At 34.4% G+C, this 22746-nt stretch overlaps 1 protein-coding gene across 12 annotated transcripts in view; it reads right to left on the reverse strand.

Annotated features, from left to right (window-relative positions):
* VPS13B (vacuolar protein sorting 13 homolog B) overlaps positions 1–22746 on the reverse strand; it is a 795728-nt gene that overhangs the window by 199881 nt on the left and 573101 nt on the right. For all 12 annotated transcript variants that reach the window (XM_079901966.1, XM_079901971.1, XM_079901960.1 and 9 more), the window contains one exon: positions 19993–20130. In XM_079901966.1, the coding sequence (XP_079758092.1) occupies positions 19993–20130 (138 nt within the window). The remainder of the gene's footprint in view (positions 1–19992; positions 20131–22746) is intronic.

Consider the following 22746-nt stretch of genomic DNA (forward strand, 5'->3'; position numbering starts at 1 on the left):
AACAAATTGAAGGAGAAAAACCATATGATCATCTCAATAGATGCAGAGAAAGCTTTTGACAAAATTCAACACCCATTTATGTTAAAAACCTTGCAGAAAGTAGGCACAGAGGGAACTTACCTCAACGTAATAAAGGCCATATATGACAAACCCACAGCCAACATTGTCCTCAGTGGGAAAAACTGAAACCATTTCCACTGAGATCAGGAAGAAGACAAGTTTTCCCACTCTCACCACTACTATTCAACATAGTTTTGGAAGCTTTAGACACAGCATTCAGAGAAGAAAAAGAAATAAAAGGAATCCAAATTGGAAAAGAAGAAGTAAAGCTGTCACTGTTTGCAGATGACATGGTACTATATAGAGAATCCTAAAGATGCTACCAGAAAACTACTAGAGCTAATCACTAAATTTGGTAAAGTAGCAGGATACAAAATTAAGCACAGAAATCTCTTGCATTCCTATACAAAAATGATGAAAAATATGAAAGTGAAATTAAGAAAACACTCCCATTTACTATTGCAACAAAAAGAATAAAATATGTAGGAATAAACCTACCTAAGGAGACAAAAGACCTGTGTGCAGAAAATAGACACTGATGAAAGAAATTAAAGATGATACAAATAGATGGAGAGATATACCATGCTGTTGGATTAGAAGAATCAACATTGTGAAAATGACTATACTACCCAAAGCAATCTACAGATTCAGTGCAATCCCTCCCAAACTATCACTGGCATTTTTCACAGAACTAGAACAAAGAATTTCACAATTTGTATGGAAACACAAAAGACCCCCAGGAGCCAAAGCAATCTTGAGAAAGAAAAACGGACCTGGAGGAATCAGACTCCCTGACTTCAGAGTATACTACAAAGCTACAGTAATCAAGACAGTATGGTACTGGTACAAAAACAGAAATTTAGATCAATGGAACAGGATAGAAAGCCGAGAGATAAACCTACACACATATGGTCACCTTATCTTTTTTTTTTTTTTTTTTTTTTTTTGTGGTATGCGGGCCTCTCACTGTTGTGGCCTCTCCCGTTGCAGAGCATAGGCTCCAGACGCGCAGGCTCAGTGGTCATGGCTCACGGGCCCAGCCGCTCCGCGGCATGTGGGATCTTCCCGGACCGGGACACGAATCCACGTCCCCTGCATCGGCAGGCGGACTCTCAACCACTGCGCCACCAGGGAAGCCCTGGTCACCTTATCTTTGATAAAGGAGGCAAGAATATACAGTGGAGAATAGACAGCCTCTTCAATAAGTGGTGCTGGGAAAACTGGACAGCTTCATGTAAAAGAATGAAGTTAGAACACTCCCTAACACCATACACAAAAGTAAACTCAAAATGGATTAAAGAGCTAAACGTAAGGTCAGCCACTGTAGAACTCTTAGAGGAAAACATAGGCAGAACACTCTATGACATAAATCTCAGCAGGATCCTTTTTGACCCACCTCCTAAAGAAATGGAAATAAAGACAAAAACAAACAAATGTGACCTAATGAAACTTAAAAGCTTTTGTACAGCAAAGGAAACCATAAGTAAGACGAAAAGACAACCCTCAAATGAGCGAAAATATTTGCAAATGAAGCAACTGACAAAGGATTAATCTCCAAAATTTACAAGCAGCTCATGTAGCTCAATATCAAAAAAACAAAGAACCCAATCCAAAAATGGCCAGAAGACCAAAATAGACATTTCTCCAAAGAAGATATACAGACTGCCAACAAACGCATGAAAGAATGCTCAACATCATTAATCGTTAGACAAATGCAAATCAAAACTACAATGAGGTATTACCTCACACCGGTCAGAATGGTTATCAAAAAATCTAGAAACAATAAATGCTGGAGAGGGTGTGGAGAAAAGGGAACCCTCTTGCACTGTTGGTGGGAATGTAAATTGATACAGCCCCTATGGAGAACAGTATGGAGGTTCCTTAAAAAAGTAAAAACAGAACTATCATACGACCCAGCAATCCCTCTACTGGGCATATACCCTGAGAAAACCATAATTCAAAAAGAGTCATGTACCACAATGTTCATTGCATCTCTGTTTACAATAGCCAGGACATGGAAGCAACCTAAGTGTCCATTAACAGATGAATGGATAAAGAAGATGTGGCACATATATACAATGGAATAAAACTGAGCCATAAAAGGAAACGAAATTCAGTTATTTGTAGTGAGGTGGATGGACCTAGAGTCTGTCATACAGAGTGAAGTAAGTCAGAAAGAGAAAAACAAATACCGTATGCTAACACATATATATGGAATCTCAAAAAAAGAAAAAGGTCCTGAACAACCTAGGGGCAAGATGGGAATAAAGACACAGACCTACTAGAGAATGGACTTGAGGATATGGGGAGGGAGAAGGGTAAGCTGGGAGAAAGTGAGAGAGTGGCACGGACATATATACACTACCAAATGTAAAATAGATAGGTAGTGGGAAGCAGCTGCATAGCACAGGGAGATCAGCTCGGTGATTTGTGACCACCTAGAGGGGTGAGATAGGGAGGGTGGGAGGGAGGGAGACGCAAGAGGAAAGAGATATGGGGACATATGTATATGTATAACTGATTCACTTTGTTATAAAGCAGAAACTAACACACCAGTGTAAAGCCAGTATACTCCAATAAAGATGTTAAAAAAATAATAAAGTAGTTTAATTATGAGAGAGAATATATTCTTTCATGTGACTTGGCTCTACAAAATAAATTTTAAAAAAAGGTTCTTTTTTATCAGTAGAAGTCAAATGCTGATAATTCAGAAAAAGAAATGTGTACTAAAATCTAATATTTGTGAATTTCAACTATGACTCTATTTGAGCTATATTGTCTATCTTATTCTAGTAAATATAACTTCTTTGAAAAGTCTGAAATCAGAAAGATCAATTTCCCAAAGCAACATCAAGAACAGCCCACAGTATTTATTCAGTACGAGTTTAATAGCTCAAAATGGAGATGACAAATATATAACTAGGTAAAATTGCCTGTCTTGTTCTTTTAAGTCATGAATCTCTATTAGGTCACTAGTTTATATATAACAATTAACCAGGACTCAACAAATTTTATGAATAAGAAAATCTGAACCAGTATCTTGTATCTCTGTCTCTCATGTAGTTTGTTCCAAAAGTGTCAGTGTGATTTTAAACTTTAATAACTTCAGAAGAATAAATGCTACAGGATAATTTTAAAAAATCATTTTGAAGTTTAATTATTTACATTTCTTATATATTTCTTTTGCTTAGTGAATTGAAATGTAAGTTTTTAATGTTAACTTTTTGTGGGCTGGTTCCTGAATGACTCTTTCCTAAAACACTGGATTGATAAAGGAGGGCTTCTTATTTGGACACTTTGATCACTTGATCTATCTTTCCTGTGTGGTTAGGTCAAACTGTTATGTGTGCATGAAAACTTCATTCTTTGAGTGATCTTAAACCTAGGAGTACAAATGCAATCTCTCAGTCACTGAGCAGCAGCAGATAAAAGTTTTTGGAAAGTTCAAAAATCTACTAGAGCTATATATATAGCACAATACAGGTGTTATGTTAACTTTCTGTAAGAAATAAGTTGATATTTAAAACATTTAAATAATTTACCTTTTAAATGGTTTCTGTATGTTTGTTTGCATACAGTGCAACCTCTGTGCATGGTGCCCTCCACTAGGCCACAAGTCCCCCACTCCCACCCCCTGAGAGCTTGAGTGTTGAGCCACATTCCTTGCAAAACACAGCCTATGTTTACACAGAGAACTGGGGCAGTCCTGTTTGGGCAAGTCAGGTCAAGAGCCCAAAAAGCAGAGCTAAAATGAGGCTATACTGTAATATTGGGTATTCCTTTCAAAGTACCAGGTCCACCAAGAGATATGCAGCATGCACCAGAATGAGAAACACCACAAATGCAACAGCACCCTTTATTGCTGTGTAAAGTCCATCAGCATGTGTGAATCCTTCAATTAAAATCATGAAGTCACTGTTACATCTGATAATTCAACAAATTTGTATTGTTACTTTTATTCCCCAGTGTCTCTAGACTTTTACATCCTTGAACTAGTCAGGTACTTTTTGGGGTAGAAAATTATTGTAAATAATTTGTAGTTTCAAAATGATAGGAAAATTATTTTCACAATTATTTTTACAAATGGGAAAATTATGGAAACAAATTTGGCATTTATAAACATAAAAAAATAAAAATTGAGTATTTTCTGGTCTTCTTTCATACTTTTAAAAACTGATGAAAAACACTAACCTCATTATTGAGATGAAAACATTAAAGGAATGGACTACAAAAGTTTTATTCAACAGAAACAGTGGGAGCTATATAAAATGATGTTTTACAAGAATTGGAAATAGGACTGGATAAAGAACCAGGCGTAGATGGCTCATGTGGATTTTATTCCAATTATTATCAGATTCTTGTTTTAAAGGGTTTAGAATTTTTTTCATAATCCTCAATGAACTTTAATAAATGGATTACTTTCAATGTTTAGATTTTAAGAATGTGTAGTAATAGAGAATCTCCCAGCTGAGTCATCTATTTCTCTGCCAAATCTAATTTCTCACCATCCCCAGAACACATTCTATATCTTTAAGTTACCAAGTAAACCCATGCCTGTCAATTATTAGACTCTAATTACCCTTCAAAACTTTCTGAACAGCTACCAGGAAACAGAATGATGGAATGATTATTGAGTTAAAAGGAGATTAGACAAATACAAATAAATTACACTTATTTTATGCTCCCATCACCCTAAGAGATGACTTAATAGTGAAAGGAAAAGAATCATATTGTAATAATGAAATCAGAGAGGGAATTCAAGCCCCAGAGGTGATTCCCCTAAGTTTATGTTAATGCACACCTTGTGGGGGACCAAATATCAACTGGAAAAGTTTCTTGAAAACTGTTCCAGCTATTTTCTCATTTAAAATGTTCCAACTTTACTTGACCCATTAGTCATCATATTATTTACATTTATGAAGTATTTTGAAATCTATTACCAAAAACCCAATGGATTCAATATGGCTTGTTATACCCAAATCATAACATTTGTGAAAGAAAAATTATTTGTTAAGTGCTTCTTCCTTTGGAATTTTATTTGTAAAAGACAATTTTTCTCTTTTTAAGACAAGCAAGGCTTGCTAGGAAAACAATCAGTGGCCATGGTGCCTTTGTACAGACACAGGAATGATGGTTTTCCCCCCCACCACTGTAGAAGCGTAAATGCAAATCAAAGACCAAATTTATAATCAAACTTGACTTTATGAGTTACAGTAACTCTAATAAAAATATTTTTTATTATTAGGTCATAGTACATTTTTCCCTCTTATTCAGCAATTTAAATTCAGATTTTTGTTACAGTGTCAAAGTAAAGGTATTCATGATGATAATGGACAGTGGAGACTGAGTATTCACAGGTGTGAGAGTTAGAAAACTTGGAAAGCTGCCCTTTACCATGAGATCAACAGGTTTTCGTTGAAGGTGTGAAGTATAAAGACCTCAGTGGCAGCAGACATAACTGTATCCATTAACAATGGTACACCAAATGGAACTGGTTGTAGGCTGTCCCATGTACTGCTAAGGAGGCTCAGAGACATGGACTGACACATGCCCTTGACTTGGTCAGCCAGCAGCAGTTCATGGTGCTTAATACTTGGAAATGGGCGTAATTACTCATGTACATATTCTTAAAATCAAGCATTGACTGTTTTTGACTACAGTGTCCTACCAAAATAAAACACAATGTAAAAGTTCTGATTATAGGGTAATTGAATTGGTTTTCTAAAATGAATGTATTGAACTGAACTCATCTAAATGAGCTTCTCTCCCTCTAAGCAGTTATCATAGAAGACTAAGTATATTCCATTTCTCCAAATTGTGGCAGCGTTTTTGGTGCCCATTTCCTTTTTTTTTTCCTTCCTATTCTCAATGATGGCATATACTCATCCTTGGAGACAGCATATCTGATTTTTGGGAACAGCCAAATGTTTTGAGACAAGGGAGCAAGGATTTCAGACTAAGGGAAGATTAAAAGCATAGAGAAGCCAATTTATAGAGACTACCACTGGCAATGAGGAGACAATTTGAGCATCACTAAAAGTAATGAATTCAGAATAACAGCAAAAAACAACTAAATGGCCACCACTGGAATACTGAGAAAAGTAACTCATTTTTCCCCAGTTTTATTGAGGTATGATTGACAAATAAAATTGTAAGATATTTAAAGTGTACATTGTGATAATTTGATATGCATATACATTATGAAAAAATTCCTCCCATCTAGAAAACTAACTTATTTTTTTTAATGGGTAAATAAAGGGAAAAGATTTATCCTACCTTTCTTAGCTGAACAATACTACTAAGTAATCAAATATTAGATAAGGAAATGTTTCTCTTTATAGAAATATTCCAGCTACTATGTGAAAAAAGAATGCTAGAATTAAAATATTACTGTTTGCAACCTTCAATGAATTTAGGCATTAAGCATCAATGGCTATTAACATCACAAAAAGAAACCTTCAGACACTATATGCCTCCTGATGGAACACAATATAAAACCTTTTACAAAACAGTCTTGCTAAAAAATAAATAAATAAAACAAGCAAACTTGAATCAGATAAAGCCAACTACTAGTTTATATGAAGGAACTATACAGAACAAGGGCAGACAAAATCCAAATTGTGGTAAACTCTGCATGATAAATGATCTGGTTTCTTAAATATATATGAATCATGCTCCCTGACTTCAGACTATAGTACAAAACTACAGTAATCAAAGCAGTATGGTACTGACACAAAAACAGACACATAGATCAATGGAACAGGATAGAAAGCCCAGAAATAAACCCATGCACTTATGGTCAATCTATAACACAGGAGGCAAGAATATACAATGGAGAAAAGACAGTCTGTTTAATAAGTGGTACTGGGAAAACTGGACAGCTATGTAGAAGAATGAAATTAGAACATTCTCTAACAACATATACAAAAATTAACTCAAAATGAATTACAAATCTAAATGTAAGACTGGATACTATAAAACTCTTAGAGGAAAACATAGGAAGAACACTCTTTTACGTAAATCACAGCAATGTTTTCTGGATCCATCTCCTAGAGTAATGGAAACAAAAGCAAAAATAAACAAATGGGACCTAATTAAACGTAAAAGCTTTTGCACAGCAAAGGAAACCATAAACAAAATGAAAAAAACAACCCATGGAATGGGAGAAAATATTTGCAGACAATGTGACCAATAAGGGCTTAACTTCCAAAATATACAAACAGCTCATACAGCTCAATATCAAAAAAAAACAACAACAAACAAACCCAATCAAAAAATAGGCAGAAGACCTAAATAGACATTTCTCCAAAGAAGGCATACAGGTGGCTGACAAGCACATGAAAAGATGCTCAATATTGCTAATTATCAGAGAAATGCAAATCAAAACTACAATGAGGTACCACCTCACACCACTCAGGATAGCCATCATCAAAAAGTCTACAAATAATAAATGCTGGAGAGGGTGTGAAGAAAAGGTGACCCTCCTACATTGCTGGTGGGAATGTAAATTGGTGCAGCTACTATGGAGAACAGGATGGAGGTTCCTAAAAACCTAAAAATAGTTACCATATGATCCAGCAATCCCACTCCTGAGCATATATACAGAAAAGATGAAAACTCTAATTCAAAAAGATACATGCATCCCAATGTTCACAGCAGCACTATTTACAATAGCCAAGACATGGAGGCAACCTAAATGTCCATGGACAGATAAATGCATAAAGAAGATGTGGTATATAAATATATACTATATACACAATGGAATATTACTCAGCCATAAAAATCAGTGAAACAATGCCATTTGCAGAAACATGGATGGAGCTAGAGATGATCATATTAAGTGAAGTAAGTCAGAAGACAAAGACAAATATCATATGATATTACTTATATGTGGAATCTAAAAAGAATTACAGAAATGAACTTATTTACAAAACAGAAATAGACTCAGATCTAGAAAACAAACTTATGGTTATCAAAGGGGAAAGTAGTGGGGGGATAAATTGGGAATTTGGATTAACTGATACACACTACTATAGATAAAATAGATAAACAATGAGGACCTACTGTATAGCACAGGGAACTATTGATATATTCAGTATCTTGTAATAACCTATAATGGAAAAGAATCTGAAAAAAGAATATATTAAAAAATATATATATATAACTGAATCACTTTGCTGTATATCTGAAACACTGAATATCAACTATACCTCAATAAAAATAAATAAATAAATTGCAAGAGATGAAAAAAGAGAGGAGGAAACCTAGTGATAAAAGAAATTTGAAAGACATAACCAATAGCCATGCATAGACCTTATCTGGCTCCAGGTTTAAAAAAAAAAAAAAAAAACCCCAAAAACCATACGTGCACACAAACACCCACACGCACTACGATATTCATGAGATAATTAGAAATTTGATGATACTGAAGAATTATTCTCTTTAGGTTTGATAAGCATTGCAGTTATGTTTTTAAAAGTTCTTATCTTTATAGATACAAACAGAAATATTACAGGTGATATAATATGATCATGGGATTTGCTTCAAAATAACACAGAAGGTAAGGAAGTAGATAGGGGTATATAAGAAACAATATATTGGCCAAAAGTTGACAATTGTTTAAGCAGGAGGTTCTATATACTATTCAGTTTACTTTCGTATATATTTTAAATTTTCCATAATAAAAAAGTTTTAAAAAGGCATAGAGATGAGAATGACTATAGCATATGAAGAAATCATATTGGAGGATGATTTCAAACCATTGAAATCATCTCTCTTCTCTCTCTCTTCTCTTCAACTTCAACAGATGACTTTGCTTCTAGCTTCAAGGAGAAAGTTAAAGCCATTAAATTTCCTCCAATTTCCTGCTACCAAGCTGAAAAACTACCTGCATATGCCATTTTCCTTTCCTTCCTTAATTTGTTAGGTAACACCAGTTCTTTCATATGTATATTGGATTCTTCTCCTTCATTCTTTCTAAGGAACACACCTTTATCTTTTTTCTTTTTAGTTTATCCAATTCTTCTCTCAACTGGATTCTTCTGGCTGATATTTAAACATGAGAAAATTCAAGTCTCTTTCATCATAAAAATAAAACCCAAAACCATGATACAAAATGCCCCTTCATTTATGAAAACTATAAATGGAGTATAACCTTTAAAAATTGTGAATCACCATATTGTACACCTGTAGCTTATATAACGTTGTACATCAACTATACTTCAATTTTTTGGGGATAAATTTATTTATTTATTTTTGGCTGTGTTGGGTCTTTGTTGCTGCGCGTGGGCTTTCTCTAGTTGCGGCGAGCGGGGGCTACTCTTTGCTGCGGTGCACGGGCTTCTCATTGCGGTGGCTTCTCTTTTTGCGGAGCATGGGCTCTAGGCGCATGGGCTTCAGCAGTTGCGGTGCATGGGCTCAGTAGTTGTGGCTTGCAGGCTCTAGAGAACAGGCTCAGTAGTTGGTGGCACACAGGCTTAGTTGCTCTGCGGGATGTGGGATATTCCTGGACCAGGGCTCGAATCCATGTCCTCTGCATTGGCAGGTGGATTCTTAACTACTGCACCACCAGGGAAGTCCCATTTGGACAATTTTTTAAAAAGGAAAAACCAAAACGAAACAAAATGCCCCTTCATATTCTATCCTTATTATTCTTCTTCACAACCAAACTTCTTGGAAGAGTTATACTCTCTGCTTCCACTCCTCAATGCATTCTAGACTAGGGTCCATCCAAGTTAATCCAATGGGGTGAAGGGATAATATTTGTAGTCACATGTCTATAAATCCATTAGCTATTTTCAATTTCTCACCTTTCTGTATCTTGTATCACTACTTGACATTGTCTAGTACTTCTACACTCTTTTCCCTTGGCTTCTTTGATATAACACTCTCCAAATTTTCCTCTTAGCCCTCAGTTTCCTTTCAAGTCTCCTCCTTTTCCTCTTAGACAGTTGAATACTGATTGGACTTCTTCAATATGAAGTCTTAGGCTCTTTTCTCTACTTCCTCTCTACTTTTTCCCTGAGTATTTTCAACCAGGCCTGTGGCTTGAATTAGCACCTATATCCCCCAAACTCCAAAACATCCAATCCTTTATCACTAGTCTTAGTCTTTCTTGTGAGCTCCAGATATGTAAGTACAATTACCACAAACTCAGCATATCCAAGGCAAAACTCATGATCTCCCCTACTCTCATACACATAACAAACAAACAAAATATAGCTCTTTTCAAGCATTTTCTATATCAGTAAATAGGATTACCACCAGCTTGGGGTACCATACCAAAATACCACAAACTGCGAGACTTAAACAACAGAAATTTATTTTCTCACAGTTTAGAGCTGAAATCCTGAGATCGGGGAATGAGCTGAGGTTGGTTTCTGCTGAAGACTGTCTTCCTGTATTGCATGGCTGCTTTATCACTGTGTCCTCACATGGAAGAGAGAGAGACAGAGAGAAAGACAGGAAGCTCTCTGGTGCACTAATCCCACCATGAAGGTCCAATCCTCATGACCTCATCTAAATGTAATTATCTCCTAAAGGCCCCATCACAGTGGGGACTAGAGCTTCAACATATGAATTTTGTGGGAACACAATTCAGTCCACAGCACCATATTCATTCAGTTAGATCAGCCAGGAACCCATAAGTCATGCTTAATTTCTCTTACCCTCCATTCCCTCTATTCCATTACCAGTCTATGGATTTTCCCTCCCTAATATCTACCAAATCTTTCACTTTTCTCCATGTCTATTACCATTCCTTGATCCAACTTACCATTATCTCTCACTAGTACTACTGCAATATTCTCCTAATTGGTTGCCTGCCCCTACTCTAGCTCTTCTTATCTATTCTCCATTGTGCAACTAGAATCATCTTTTCAAAATGCAAATATAACCATATCAATAAACACACATACCTCCTCTCTCCCCCATCACATACATGTCCAGCTTAAAGTTCTTCAATGGTTTCCCAGTGCTCTAAAGATAAAACCTCCAAAATCCTTTATTATGGCCAACAAGGCCTGGCCTCTGTCTCTCTCTACAGCCTCATTTCCTCCTACTGTTCCCTCCCTCTACACTTTTTTCATTTCCTTCAGTGTGCCATGATTCCCTTCCCCACAGGGTCTTCGGCATACATTCTGTCAGAAAGATGCCCTCCCCTCCATGTCTTTGGTTAACTCCTTTTCATTCAAATGTCTGAACTCAGCTCAGAGAAGCTTCCCTAAATCTCCACTCTTTTATAAATCCATAGAAGTTCATGACACTTATATTAGGTGGTAATTATATATTATTCAGTGTGACTACTTGGTAATCAAAGCCTGTCTCTTCTACTACATGGTGTGCATTTCTTGAGAGAAGTGATTGTGTATCTTTTGCTTACCACTGTATTTCCAATATTTAGAACAATACTTGAAATATCATAATTGCTCATAAATGCTTGTTGTGAAAAATAAATGAAGAGTTCCACTGGGGATTACAGCCATCATTTTAGAATTTGGAGGAATCTTAGGAAAACTCTCTTATGTTACAGAAGAAAATACTGAGGTTCAAAGAAGCAAAACAATCTCACTCAGAATTACCTTCTTAGTGCCAGTAAACCTGGATTGTTGAGATGACACCAGATTACAGAGTCTTGAGCTCTGAGAAGAGTTATGATTTGATTAACTGAGGGAGGTGGGTGGTCAAGATTCATATGAGTTTGCAGAGCAGGCTAATCTAGCAAGAGCAGAGGGGAGAAAATTATTGAGTAAAAGGAGAATCTGAAATTAGGGCTGCCAGAAAACAGACTGAAGAAGTAGTGAGGGCCCAGACCCACTAGGGAGATAGTAGGCATAATGGAGGACCATTTCAAAGGAAAAACTAAAAAGACTTGGAATAAAAAAAAAAGATGAATTGAAGGTGACAGTAAAATTGTGAGAAGACACAAGTGGAAGAATGTTGCTATCACTAGCAAATGTAAAGAAATTTGAAGACCATACTAAGAGAAGGAGTGAAAAAGAAGAGGAAAGAAAAATGGTTTGACTTAATGTGAACATGCTGAATTTTAAATAACTAAACACATTTCATAGGCAGATGAAGGAATAGTCCTGGTGTTGCATAATAAATCAAAACTAGAACTAGGCATTTGGAAATTGTAGGCATAAAAGAGATAGCTGACATTATTGTCTATACAAAGAATAGAAGGCTAAAGACAAAATTCAACATCCACTCATGATGAAAACTCTCATCAAAGTGGGTACAGAGGGAACACATCTCAACATAATAAATGCCATTTATGACAAACCCACAGCCAATGTAATACTCAATGGTGGAAAATTGAAAGACTTCTTGCTAAATTCTGGAACAAGACAAGGATACCCACTCTCACTGCTTCTATTTAACATAGTATTGGAAGTCCTAGCCACAGCAATAAGAAAAGAAAAAAAAAATAAGAGGTACCCAAAGTGGAAGGGAGGAGGTAAAACTGTCACTATTTGGTGCTCTATACAGAGAACCTTAAAGTCTCCACCCAAAAACTATTATAACTAATAAATGAATTCAGCAAGGTTGCAGAATACAAGATTAATATACAAAAATCTGTTCCATTTCTATACACTAGTAATGAAGTATCAGAAAGTAAAAAAAAAAAAAAAAAAATCTATCTAAAACTGCATCCAAAAACATCCACAAAACCCTAGGAATAAGCATAACCAAGGAGGTGAAAGACATATACACTGAAAACTATAAAACACTGATTAAGGAAACTGAAGATGATTCAGTGAAATGGAAAGATATCCCGTGCTCTTGGATTGGAAGAATTAATATTGTTAAAATGGCCATACTACCCAAAGGAATCTACAGACTTACTGCAATCCCTATCAAATCACCCATGACATTTTTTCACAGAACTAGAATAAATAATCCTAAAATTTACATGGAACCACAAAAGACCCAGAATTGCCAAAACAATTCTGAGAAAAAAGAACAGAGCTGGAGGTATAACTCTTCTAGACTTCAGACTATACTACAAATCTACTGTAATCAAAACAGCATCATATTGGCACAAAAACAGACACATAGATCAATGGAATGGAATAGAGAGCCCAGAAATAAACCCATAAATCTACAGTCAATTAATTTATGACAAAGGAGGCAAGAATATACAATGGAGAAAAGACAGTTTCTTCAACAAGAGGTGCTGGGAAAGGTGGACAGCTTCATGTAAAACAATGAAATTAGAACATTCCCTCACACCATATACAAAAATAAACTCAAAATGGTTTAAAGACCTGAATGTAAGACATGACACCATAAAACTCCTAGAAAAGAACATAGGTGAAACATTTTCTGACATAAATCGTAGCAATAATTTCTTAGATCAGTCTCCCAAGGCAAAAGAAATAAAAGCAAAAATAAACAAATGGGATCTAATCAAACTTAAAAGCTTTTTCACAGCAAAGGAACCATCAACAAAATGAAAAGACAACCTACGGAATGTAAGACAATATTTGCAAATGATGCAACTGACAAGGGGTTAATATCTAAAATATACAAATAACTCATACAACTCAATATCAAGTTGTTGTACTCAACAACTCATACAACCCAATCAAAAAATGGGCAAAAGACCTGAACAGGTATTTTTCCAAAGAAGACATACAGATGGCTAACAGGCACATGAAAAGATACTCAACATCACTAATTATTAGATGAATGCAAACCAAAATCACAATGAGGTATCACATCACACTGGTCAAACTGGCTATCATCAAAAAGGCTATATATGACAAATGCTGGAGAGGATGTGGAGAAAAGGGAACCCTCATACATGGCTGATGGGAATGTAAATTGGTGCAGTCACTATGGAAAACAGTATGGAAGTTCCTCAAAAAACTAAAAATAGAACTATCATATGATCCAGCAATTTTACTCTTAGGTATATATCCAGAAAAAATGAAAACTCTAATTCAAAAAGATACATGCACCTCAATGTTCATAGCAGCACCATTTACAGTAGCCAAGACATGGAAGCAACCCAAGTGCTCATCAACAGACTACTGGCTTAAGATGATGTGGTGCATATATATACAATGGAATACTATTCAGCTATAAAAAAGAATGAAATATTGCCATTTGCAGCAACGTGGATAGACCTAGACAATATTATGCTTAGTGAAATAAGTCAGACAGGGAAAGACAAAAACTGAATGATATCACTTACATGTGGAATCTAAAAAAATAATACAAATGAATGTATATACAAAACAGAAACAGACTCACAGACATAGAAAACAAACTTCTAGTTACCAAAGGGGAGAGAGAGAGGGCAAGGGACAAATCAGGAGTATGGGACTAACAGGTACAAACTACTACACATAAAATAGATAATCAACAAGGATTTAGTGTATAGCACAGGGAAATATACCCAATATCTTGTAATAACCTAAAATGGAATACAATCTGCAAAAAAACTGAATCACTAAGCTGTTCACCTGAAATTAACACAATATTGTAAATCAACTCTACTTCAATTTTTTTTAATTAAATAATAAAATAAAATTATTGGTCCACTCTCTATTTGACATCCTGACTTCAAGTTTACTGTTTTATTTTGATAAATCATGGGGAAAATAAACTATGATAATGCAATGCTGACACTGCAAATTGGAACCCATAAAGCTCAGGAAATGCAAAAGTCAAGGTTCTTACAGTTTTATTAACTAGTTTACATTTCTTAAGTGTAGAAGATAGCCTGCTAGTATGGCTGTAAAACTGAATTAAGATAGAGATAGGACTCCAGTCATTAGGGTATGGACCTTGGCCCTATTTCTGGAAAGAGAAAAGAGGCAAAGGGTTAACTATCAGGGTTACATTAAGAGGAATAAATTAATTAAAATTAGCTTTTAAGATGCTTCCTTTCACCTTGAATCTTCTTGTATTTAAAAATCATATTACTTATTCTTCATTTTCTACTCCAGAAAATGTCAGGGGGCTATTTGTGTCTTTTTCAGGTATCTTAATTCCCCTGAATCAGTCATCTTCTACATATGTCTGGACGACATATGTCATGAGTAATGAATTCAGTAATAACAGAACATAAAAGCAGATTCCATCAAGAAAAGTAAAAATGTTTCAAAAATACACAAAATTGGGGGTAAACTTAAAATTTCTACTTTATATTCATATAAACAAACCTATTTGAATAGTGTGCTACTGTATCTGAGAAGTTTTTAAAGTAATATTTCACATTATTTAAGTATATATTTTCATTCAAATCAAAGAGGCTTGTGGAAATGGGATATTCTAGGATGTTTAGGATTATTTTTAAAGAAAAAATTACAATCATTGCAACCTATAAAACACTTAGTTAATTCACAAAATATAAGAAGAAAACTATACTCAAAATGGGTTATAATCAGTTAAAAGTCAAATAAAATTTTCAAACAAAAATTAAATAAAACCAATCCAAAGCTAGAATGAAATCAGAAAAACTGAAAACTACATAGGTAAATTACTGAACAGGTTAAACAAGAAGAGACTAAATAAATGATTTTATTAAGAGAAAAACTATCAGTGGATAGGTGTTTCAACTAGAGACACCAGGTATACGAAAATAAAAGAAATAGGAAATTACAGTCATAACTTTGTGTTTGATATAATTAAAATTATACGAAGATTGTGGTATGCTAATTAATTTACAACAAAACATAAATGATGAGGAAATGTTCTCCTAATTTGGCATATTTTTTCTTTGTTGTCCTTTAAATGTCATTTTATGGCTACAGTGACAGTGTTCAAAAATATGTCTGCAAAGAAACAATGAAAAAAATACCAGGGAGCTCAAATATTTTTGTAAATGACCCTGAGTTAATTAGAAAAATCTGCACCCTTCCCAGTTCTTCTTCTCATGTGTCAGCTCTCATTAAATTAAAAAAAAAAAAAAATTCATTTCAAAGTTAAGAAATCCTATAGTTAACAAAACTGGGATCAAGTGGGCACATTCCTAAGTTTCTGTATGATGTCATACTAAGCAGTTCACAGCTGAATCTGAATTTGCAAGAAGTATGAATTAGTTTTCAATAGAAGACATATCTGATCTAATGGTAATTTTTTTCTCTATCGGCTAACTGTGCTGGGAACAGGTGGCCCTGCTTTCAATTATGGCGGGCTAGCATGCCAGTGTGAGGCCTGGATTAGTTCACCTTCTCACGGGGAATTTTCCTCGGTTGGGAATGGATTTATTATGGCTTCACACATGGAATAGAGCTCATGTCAGCTGAGGGCAGTGACACATCATATGATTCAAATTAACCTGCTGTGGACTGTTCCGCGGGCCTTAGATTGTGTATTAAAATGACGACATTTAAAAAAACAGCTTGAAAGAAACCAGGATTGCCGCACTGCAATGGTTCCAATTTGTTCCAACTAATCTATCACCTGCTGGAGATATTGTTCTGCTGGGTTTCTGGTAGCTGCTGTTTTCCAGGTTTCTCCAAGCCACTGACCTTGCTAATGGGTAGTACAGTTGTTGCCTCTGAAGGAAGGAGGTCGGAGTTGGGAGAGCTTTGAAGGGGTTTTTGATGTAGAAGTTGGGACCTACCATTTGCTCTAAGGTACGATTAAGTGAACAGAGGAAATCAGGGAATACTCAAGAACACTGAAGTATTTTTTCCAAAAACAGATGCTAAAGAGCAGCATATGCACCACCTTGTTTAGATAAAATAATCCCTGGAAAAAACATCCGACAGGATGAATTCAAAAGCTGTTAAGTTTGCACCTTTATGAAGAAAATTTAAGGTTGGGTAGTTATAATCAGTATTTCCTCTACTCTTCAGCGTCATAACTTCTTTGTTACTGAAACCTTAATTCAAGAGCAAGAAAAGAAGAAACGAAAATATACTATTTTAGAGATGGAGCATTGTAGCATAAAGCATTCTTTGGGAATGATACTTAAATAAGATGTGCATATAGATTAAAATAAACAATAAAACAATCTTTTGGTATCAAAAGATTCTTAACGATAATACTGCATAAAACTTAGAAGCATTATTTTCAATATTAAAAAAAAGGCCTTTTTATTTTTTAAGGGAAGACGATAGTATTGGGGAATATTATAAAGCTGAAGTTTGTTCCCCCAGTCTTAGCATAAATAATATTGCTCTTAATATACTATTATGTAAAATCTGGAAATATATATTTCTTGAGTTGCCAAAAATCTATAAAATAATACATTCCTACAGCAAGAAATGCTTTATTATGTCCTGTTATTCCTATTGATCTCTCAATTAATATAGTGTAGCTGTATAGTGAGAGAATATAATTATATTATGTAATAACATCTACTTACATACTTTATATAACAAATTGTTTAAGGAATTTTTTGTCTAAGGTAGTAAATTCTGGAGTAGTTCAAGGCTGTTAGGTTAATGTTCTAGTGGAATCCCACAGAACTGACATATCATTCAAAGTAATCTTCCCTCAAATAATTTATGAAAGAAAAGTGCTCTTGGTTAAAATGTTTTAAGACTTTGAAGAACTTAAACCATTTATTGGACATTGTATTTGATTTTTCATAATAAAAGTACCATTTAAAAAACCATTCATCATTGTTTGTATCATCCCCCTCTCCTGTGCCCCAAAATATCTGCATTTTGAGTCTCAGTAATTGTTATTGATGGTATTAAGAAAGTCATATATATATATATTATTAATATATGAGTCAAATAAAATCTTGGTACAAAATGTGTTATCCCCAGATCAACAGTACCCATTTCACCTGGGAGCTTGTTAGAAATGTAGAATTTCATCCCTATTAAGTCACATTTGCATTTAACCAGCTCCCCAGAGATGCTCAAATGCACACTCCAGTTTGAGAAGCATGGCTGTAAAATAACTATTTCAATTCATTAATTTAAAAGTTTGAATCTCCAGATATATTATCACTATTATTGAATGGGCATAAAATTAGAAATGGCATATATGTAGTTTCCAGTTTTAAGAAGTATAAGAAATATAAACGTACAACTATTGTAAAAATCGCACTTCTGCTACATAGTCACATTGAATGACAGAATGATAAACATATAATTTTTCATTTGTTCACTGACATTTCTCTTAAAGTTCAATTTACTTGGTAGCCATGAAAATATGGTACACAATTTACCACTGACTTGAAGATCCCATCCCTTTTACAAACAAATCAATCAAATGTAAACTAGAAGGGAACTTTTTAGCTAAAAGGTGAAAGACTGTGCCTGAAAGCAAAAGAAATCTGACACTAAAAGAGAGAAAAAAGAAGTAAATGCAAGTTTCCCTGTCACTTGTCCATGAACTACCCTTATGTTCTTACCCTATTTCATTCATTCCAGCATGTTCAGTCTTTTGCCCTGCAACTGATGCAGTAAGAAAGCACTGTATCATAGCTTAAATAGCAGATATTTTTTCTTTTTCCTTAGTGGTATGCAAAATGTTTTTTCCTACAATTGATGGTTGCTTGAATTCAGTGAAATATGGTACTTCACACTCACTAACCAAGTATGAAGACTCACACTCCTTTCAATCATCCAGCTCACCCCAAAGGATTCTTCGAACTTTAATGACTCCCTTAGCCTTATCATCAGCTTCTTTACTTCCTTTGAGTCTTTAAAACCACAGCTGGATACTAATGATTAGAACTAGTTCTTCATATTCCTCCTATACCTTTTAAATTCCAGCACTGGAAAAACATGCTTAAGAAGAACTGAGTGAAAGGGCCAACTGAGGTGGTTTCAGGCTCTTTCTATTCCAGATGTGATGATGGGCCACCTTCCCTATCTGTAGTCATAGATCGTAAGGGCACCAGCATGCACACAAACTGAATCAGGTCCACAGAGGGATAGTTTTCAATCATCAAAATACATGCCTTGCAGAGTACTGCTAGAGATCTTAAGACAGTGTAACACCATTGTTTTAAATTCGTAATGAAGAAACTAGTATTCTTTTAATGACTAACAGGTTCTGCAGCACTGTAAATATAACATAACAAAAGGGAAACTGAATGTAGTAATTTCTGTTAAATAAATAGCTAAGATCTCATGGAGGTAAGGGAAGAGTAACAAAGAAAAGAGAAGGAGGAACATGAGAAGGAAGAAGAAATAGAGTAGGAAAAAGAAAGAGGAGGAGAAGGAGATGGAGAAGAAAGAAAAAAATCTTTAGTTATGCTAAAATTAGTGCAGTATAAAAGTGATCTAGGTCTTTGGAGTCATAAAGACCAGAGTTTGAATGGCTCCTCTGCTACTATGATCTTGGGCAATTTACTTCATTTTTCTAAGTCTTAGCTTCCTTATTCATAAAGTAGGGATAATTATAGGGCCTACTTCTTGGGTTTATACAAGTATGTAAAGCACTTAGTACCTGGGACATAATAAGCACTCAATATCTTTTGATATCTATATCTACCTATTTAAAATTGAGTGTTAATATGTCCTAAGCACTTTGCTAAGCGTTTGAAATAAGTGTATTTATCTATCTAATCCAATCTACTTATGTATATTATCTTATGTATGTATGTCATGTACCCTATCCACCTAACCATCCATCTACCCACCCACCCATCTATCCACCCATCATCTATTTTATTCTCTTCATTTACAGGTAAGGAAACTGAGGCACAGGAGATTAGATAACTGCCTAAGGTCCCACGATTAGTAGAAAAGGTAGAAATAAAATCTTGAGTCTTTGGCTTCCAGTCAATTATTTTTTAATTGATAACTACTTTTTGTCAGACCAAAGGTCATTTTTAATGTATATTAATATTTGCCTTTTGATCTCTAGAATGGGCAGCCTGAGAAGAGTACACGTCTGGAAGACAAATGAATTACTCATTTCTGGCAAGGAATGTCAAGATTGTTAACAGACCCTATGTACACGTTAATAGACTCATACAAAAAAAAGTTTGAATTACGACTTTCTTACCTGGTCCATTAAGAAAATCTTTAATTTGTAGCATTACAAGTGAAGGTGGAATACCACTTTTGCTGTCTATTTCTCCAGGTACTGTCTGCAACCAAACTGTGCAGTAATCAAGGGCTTCAGGCAAAGTCTTCCCAGGATCTGAAGAGGCAAAATTAAAATTAAAAATGTCAATTACAACACAAACATCAATTTTGGTGTAAGAGTTTGAGCTGATAAGAGGAAAAAAATGGTTAAAATATTGTATGTAACCTTCATTAATGCATTTGTTTGTATACATACAGTGCACAAATACTTGTATGAAGAAAGAGACGCTCTCTCTCTACAGGTAGAATGACAAAACCATGTTTTCCAGAACCAGGCCAAAGAGGAAAAGATATTTCAAATCTTAACTCATATCATCTTTGAGTGAAGGTAAAGTTTCTGTACTCTGAGCTGCTGACTGTTAACAGTTGAATAGATTTTTTTTTTTTTTTTAATGGGATGTTGGAAACAAGTTGAAGAAAAAAAGGGCAACCTTTTCAGCTTAAAAAGAGGCATATACATGTTCAAAGATGCAGTGGATTAGTACTACTTAGGGGTTATTTGATCTGTTTCAGAGTTTTACTGACATTACAATCACTTTTACTGCTAGGCTTTTGAAGTTAACTTCAGTAGCTTTCCCATAACCTTCTTAAATGATAAAATTGGTCAATCTTTTAATAGTTCCAATTATGACTAAAAGTTGACTTTTTTCAGTTTTGACTTTTTCTATTAAATACTGTGTATTTTAAACTTTTTTTTAAGGTTAATATTGTATATATTTTGTAAGGTTTCATTCAGCTATTGGTGATGGCAAATGGAATTAGCTTTTTAATGCTTGGCAATCCACAGTTTTTATTGAAATAGCTCTTTAAATAAAAACAACTGCTGTGTCTTGGCATACAATATAGTAGGCTTTTAAAAATCTTCTAAATATTCAGTTTTTCTTTAGTTTCAGGATTGTTTTACTCTCTGGGTTTTAATGGCCTCTGAATGTCAATTTTATAGGGATGTTCTTGCCATAGAGTCCATCTATTCCATTTTCAGTTGATTTGAAATGTGTTATTAAAGTGTTATTTATTTTAGTTTTTATTGATTGGATTGCTTTCAAGAATAGCATTTACATACTGTGTATTATATTCAACATATGGTTACATAGTATTACTGTCATATGTGAACCGGGCATATAAATTCTGCCTTGGAATTTGTATTTCTTGACCTTGTCATGTGATCCTTATGAAATTTGGCACATATGAACCTTTATGTGATTTCAAAGAAAATACTGAAAGCAATTGATCGTGACGTTAGATCTATGTGGTAAAGATCAAACACTAAGGTAGTGCATTCTTCTCTTTTTATATGATCAGTGAATTTAAAGCAGTGAGAATATGTATAGTAGATCCATAGTAACACCATACTATTCTGTCTTTCAAATATAATGGTCAAGTCTGGTGAAAGGATGGCAAAAAGTCTGTTGCTGGTAGGATCTATAATCAGTTTGTAGGTACTATGTAACCTGCCAGGACCTGAGGGTCTATTTCTAGGTTTCAGCTATGTAGCCATCATCAAGAAGAAGCCATTATTATCAAATAAATAATACTGTGCCAGACCTATATGAGGAGACATAATTCTTCATTTTGAAGATGATACAATCTAGAGAGAGAACAATGATCTAATGGAGAAAACAGATATAAGTGATGTAGCTAAATAATTAATGAACAGACATGAATTAAATTGATATAGAAATATTAATATGATGTGTAAAAAAACTGGCAAGTAAAACTTAGGATGATAAGTAAAACAATTTATGAAAATCACGTATTCAAACTTGTATGGCAGAAAAGGATATTATGAATATATAAAGAGTTCGTATAATCAATATAGATACTAATAGAAAAATGGGTTGAGGATAGAATAAGCATCTACTTAATGAAGAAAATAAATGAGTAAAGAAAAACAAATGGCATAAAACAGTTAAAAATATAAACATTAAGAGATAGTACATCTTAGCAATAATCAAAGGAAAAAATCTTTAAAAATAAGTAGAATTTTCTACCTATCAGGCCAAGACTAAAAAAATTGATAAAGCCTATGTAACACACACACACACACACACACACACACACACAAATTCACTGTAGAACTGTTTATCATAGCAAAAAGTAGAAAACATCTTAGATGTCCATCAACAGATTAATGTTTAAATAAAAAATGATAATCCATACAATGTTTAAAAGAATCAAAAACATTTATATGTAATTGACATAGTAAGACAGCCATTTTATATTGTTAATAGTAAATAACAAAGCAGGTTGAGTATTTTTTTCATTTATTGACCATTTAGGATTCTTCTTCTAAAAATAAGTATTCATTTTTCTATTGGGCTCTTTTTCTTACTAATTTGTAGGAGCTCCTTATATATTACAGGTGTTAATGATTTGTTTGCAATGTGTAGCAAATGTTTTCTCTTGGTATGTTAGTTGCCTTTTAACTATATCCTGATGCTTTTTGCATGCATATTTTTTTCTTAATAGATGTGGTAAAAAATTATTAACATATCTTATGGATTTATCCCTAGGTTGATTATATATTTTCCTATAGTTTCTTGAAGCATTTTAAAAATTTTATTTTTACCTTTAGCTGTTTAATCCTTCTGGAGAACACTGTTTTATGAAAAATAGGAAAAAACTGCTCAGTCTCACTGTTAATTAAGCATACCCAAATTAAAGCAAGAAA

Source organism: Stenella coeruleoalba (assembly GCF_951394435.1).
Source record: "Stenella coeruleoalba genome assembly, chromosome: 17".
NCBI lineage: Eukaryota > Metazoa > Chordata > Mammalia > Artiodactyla > Delphinidae > Stenella > Stenella coeruleoalba.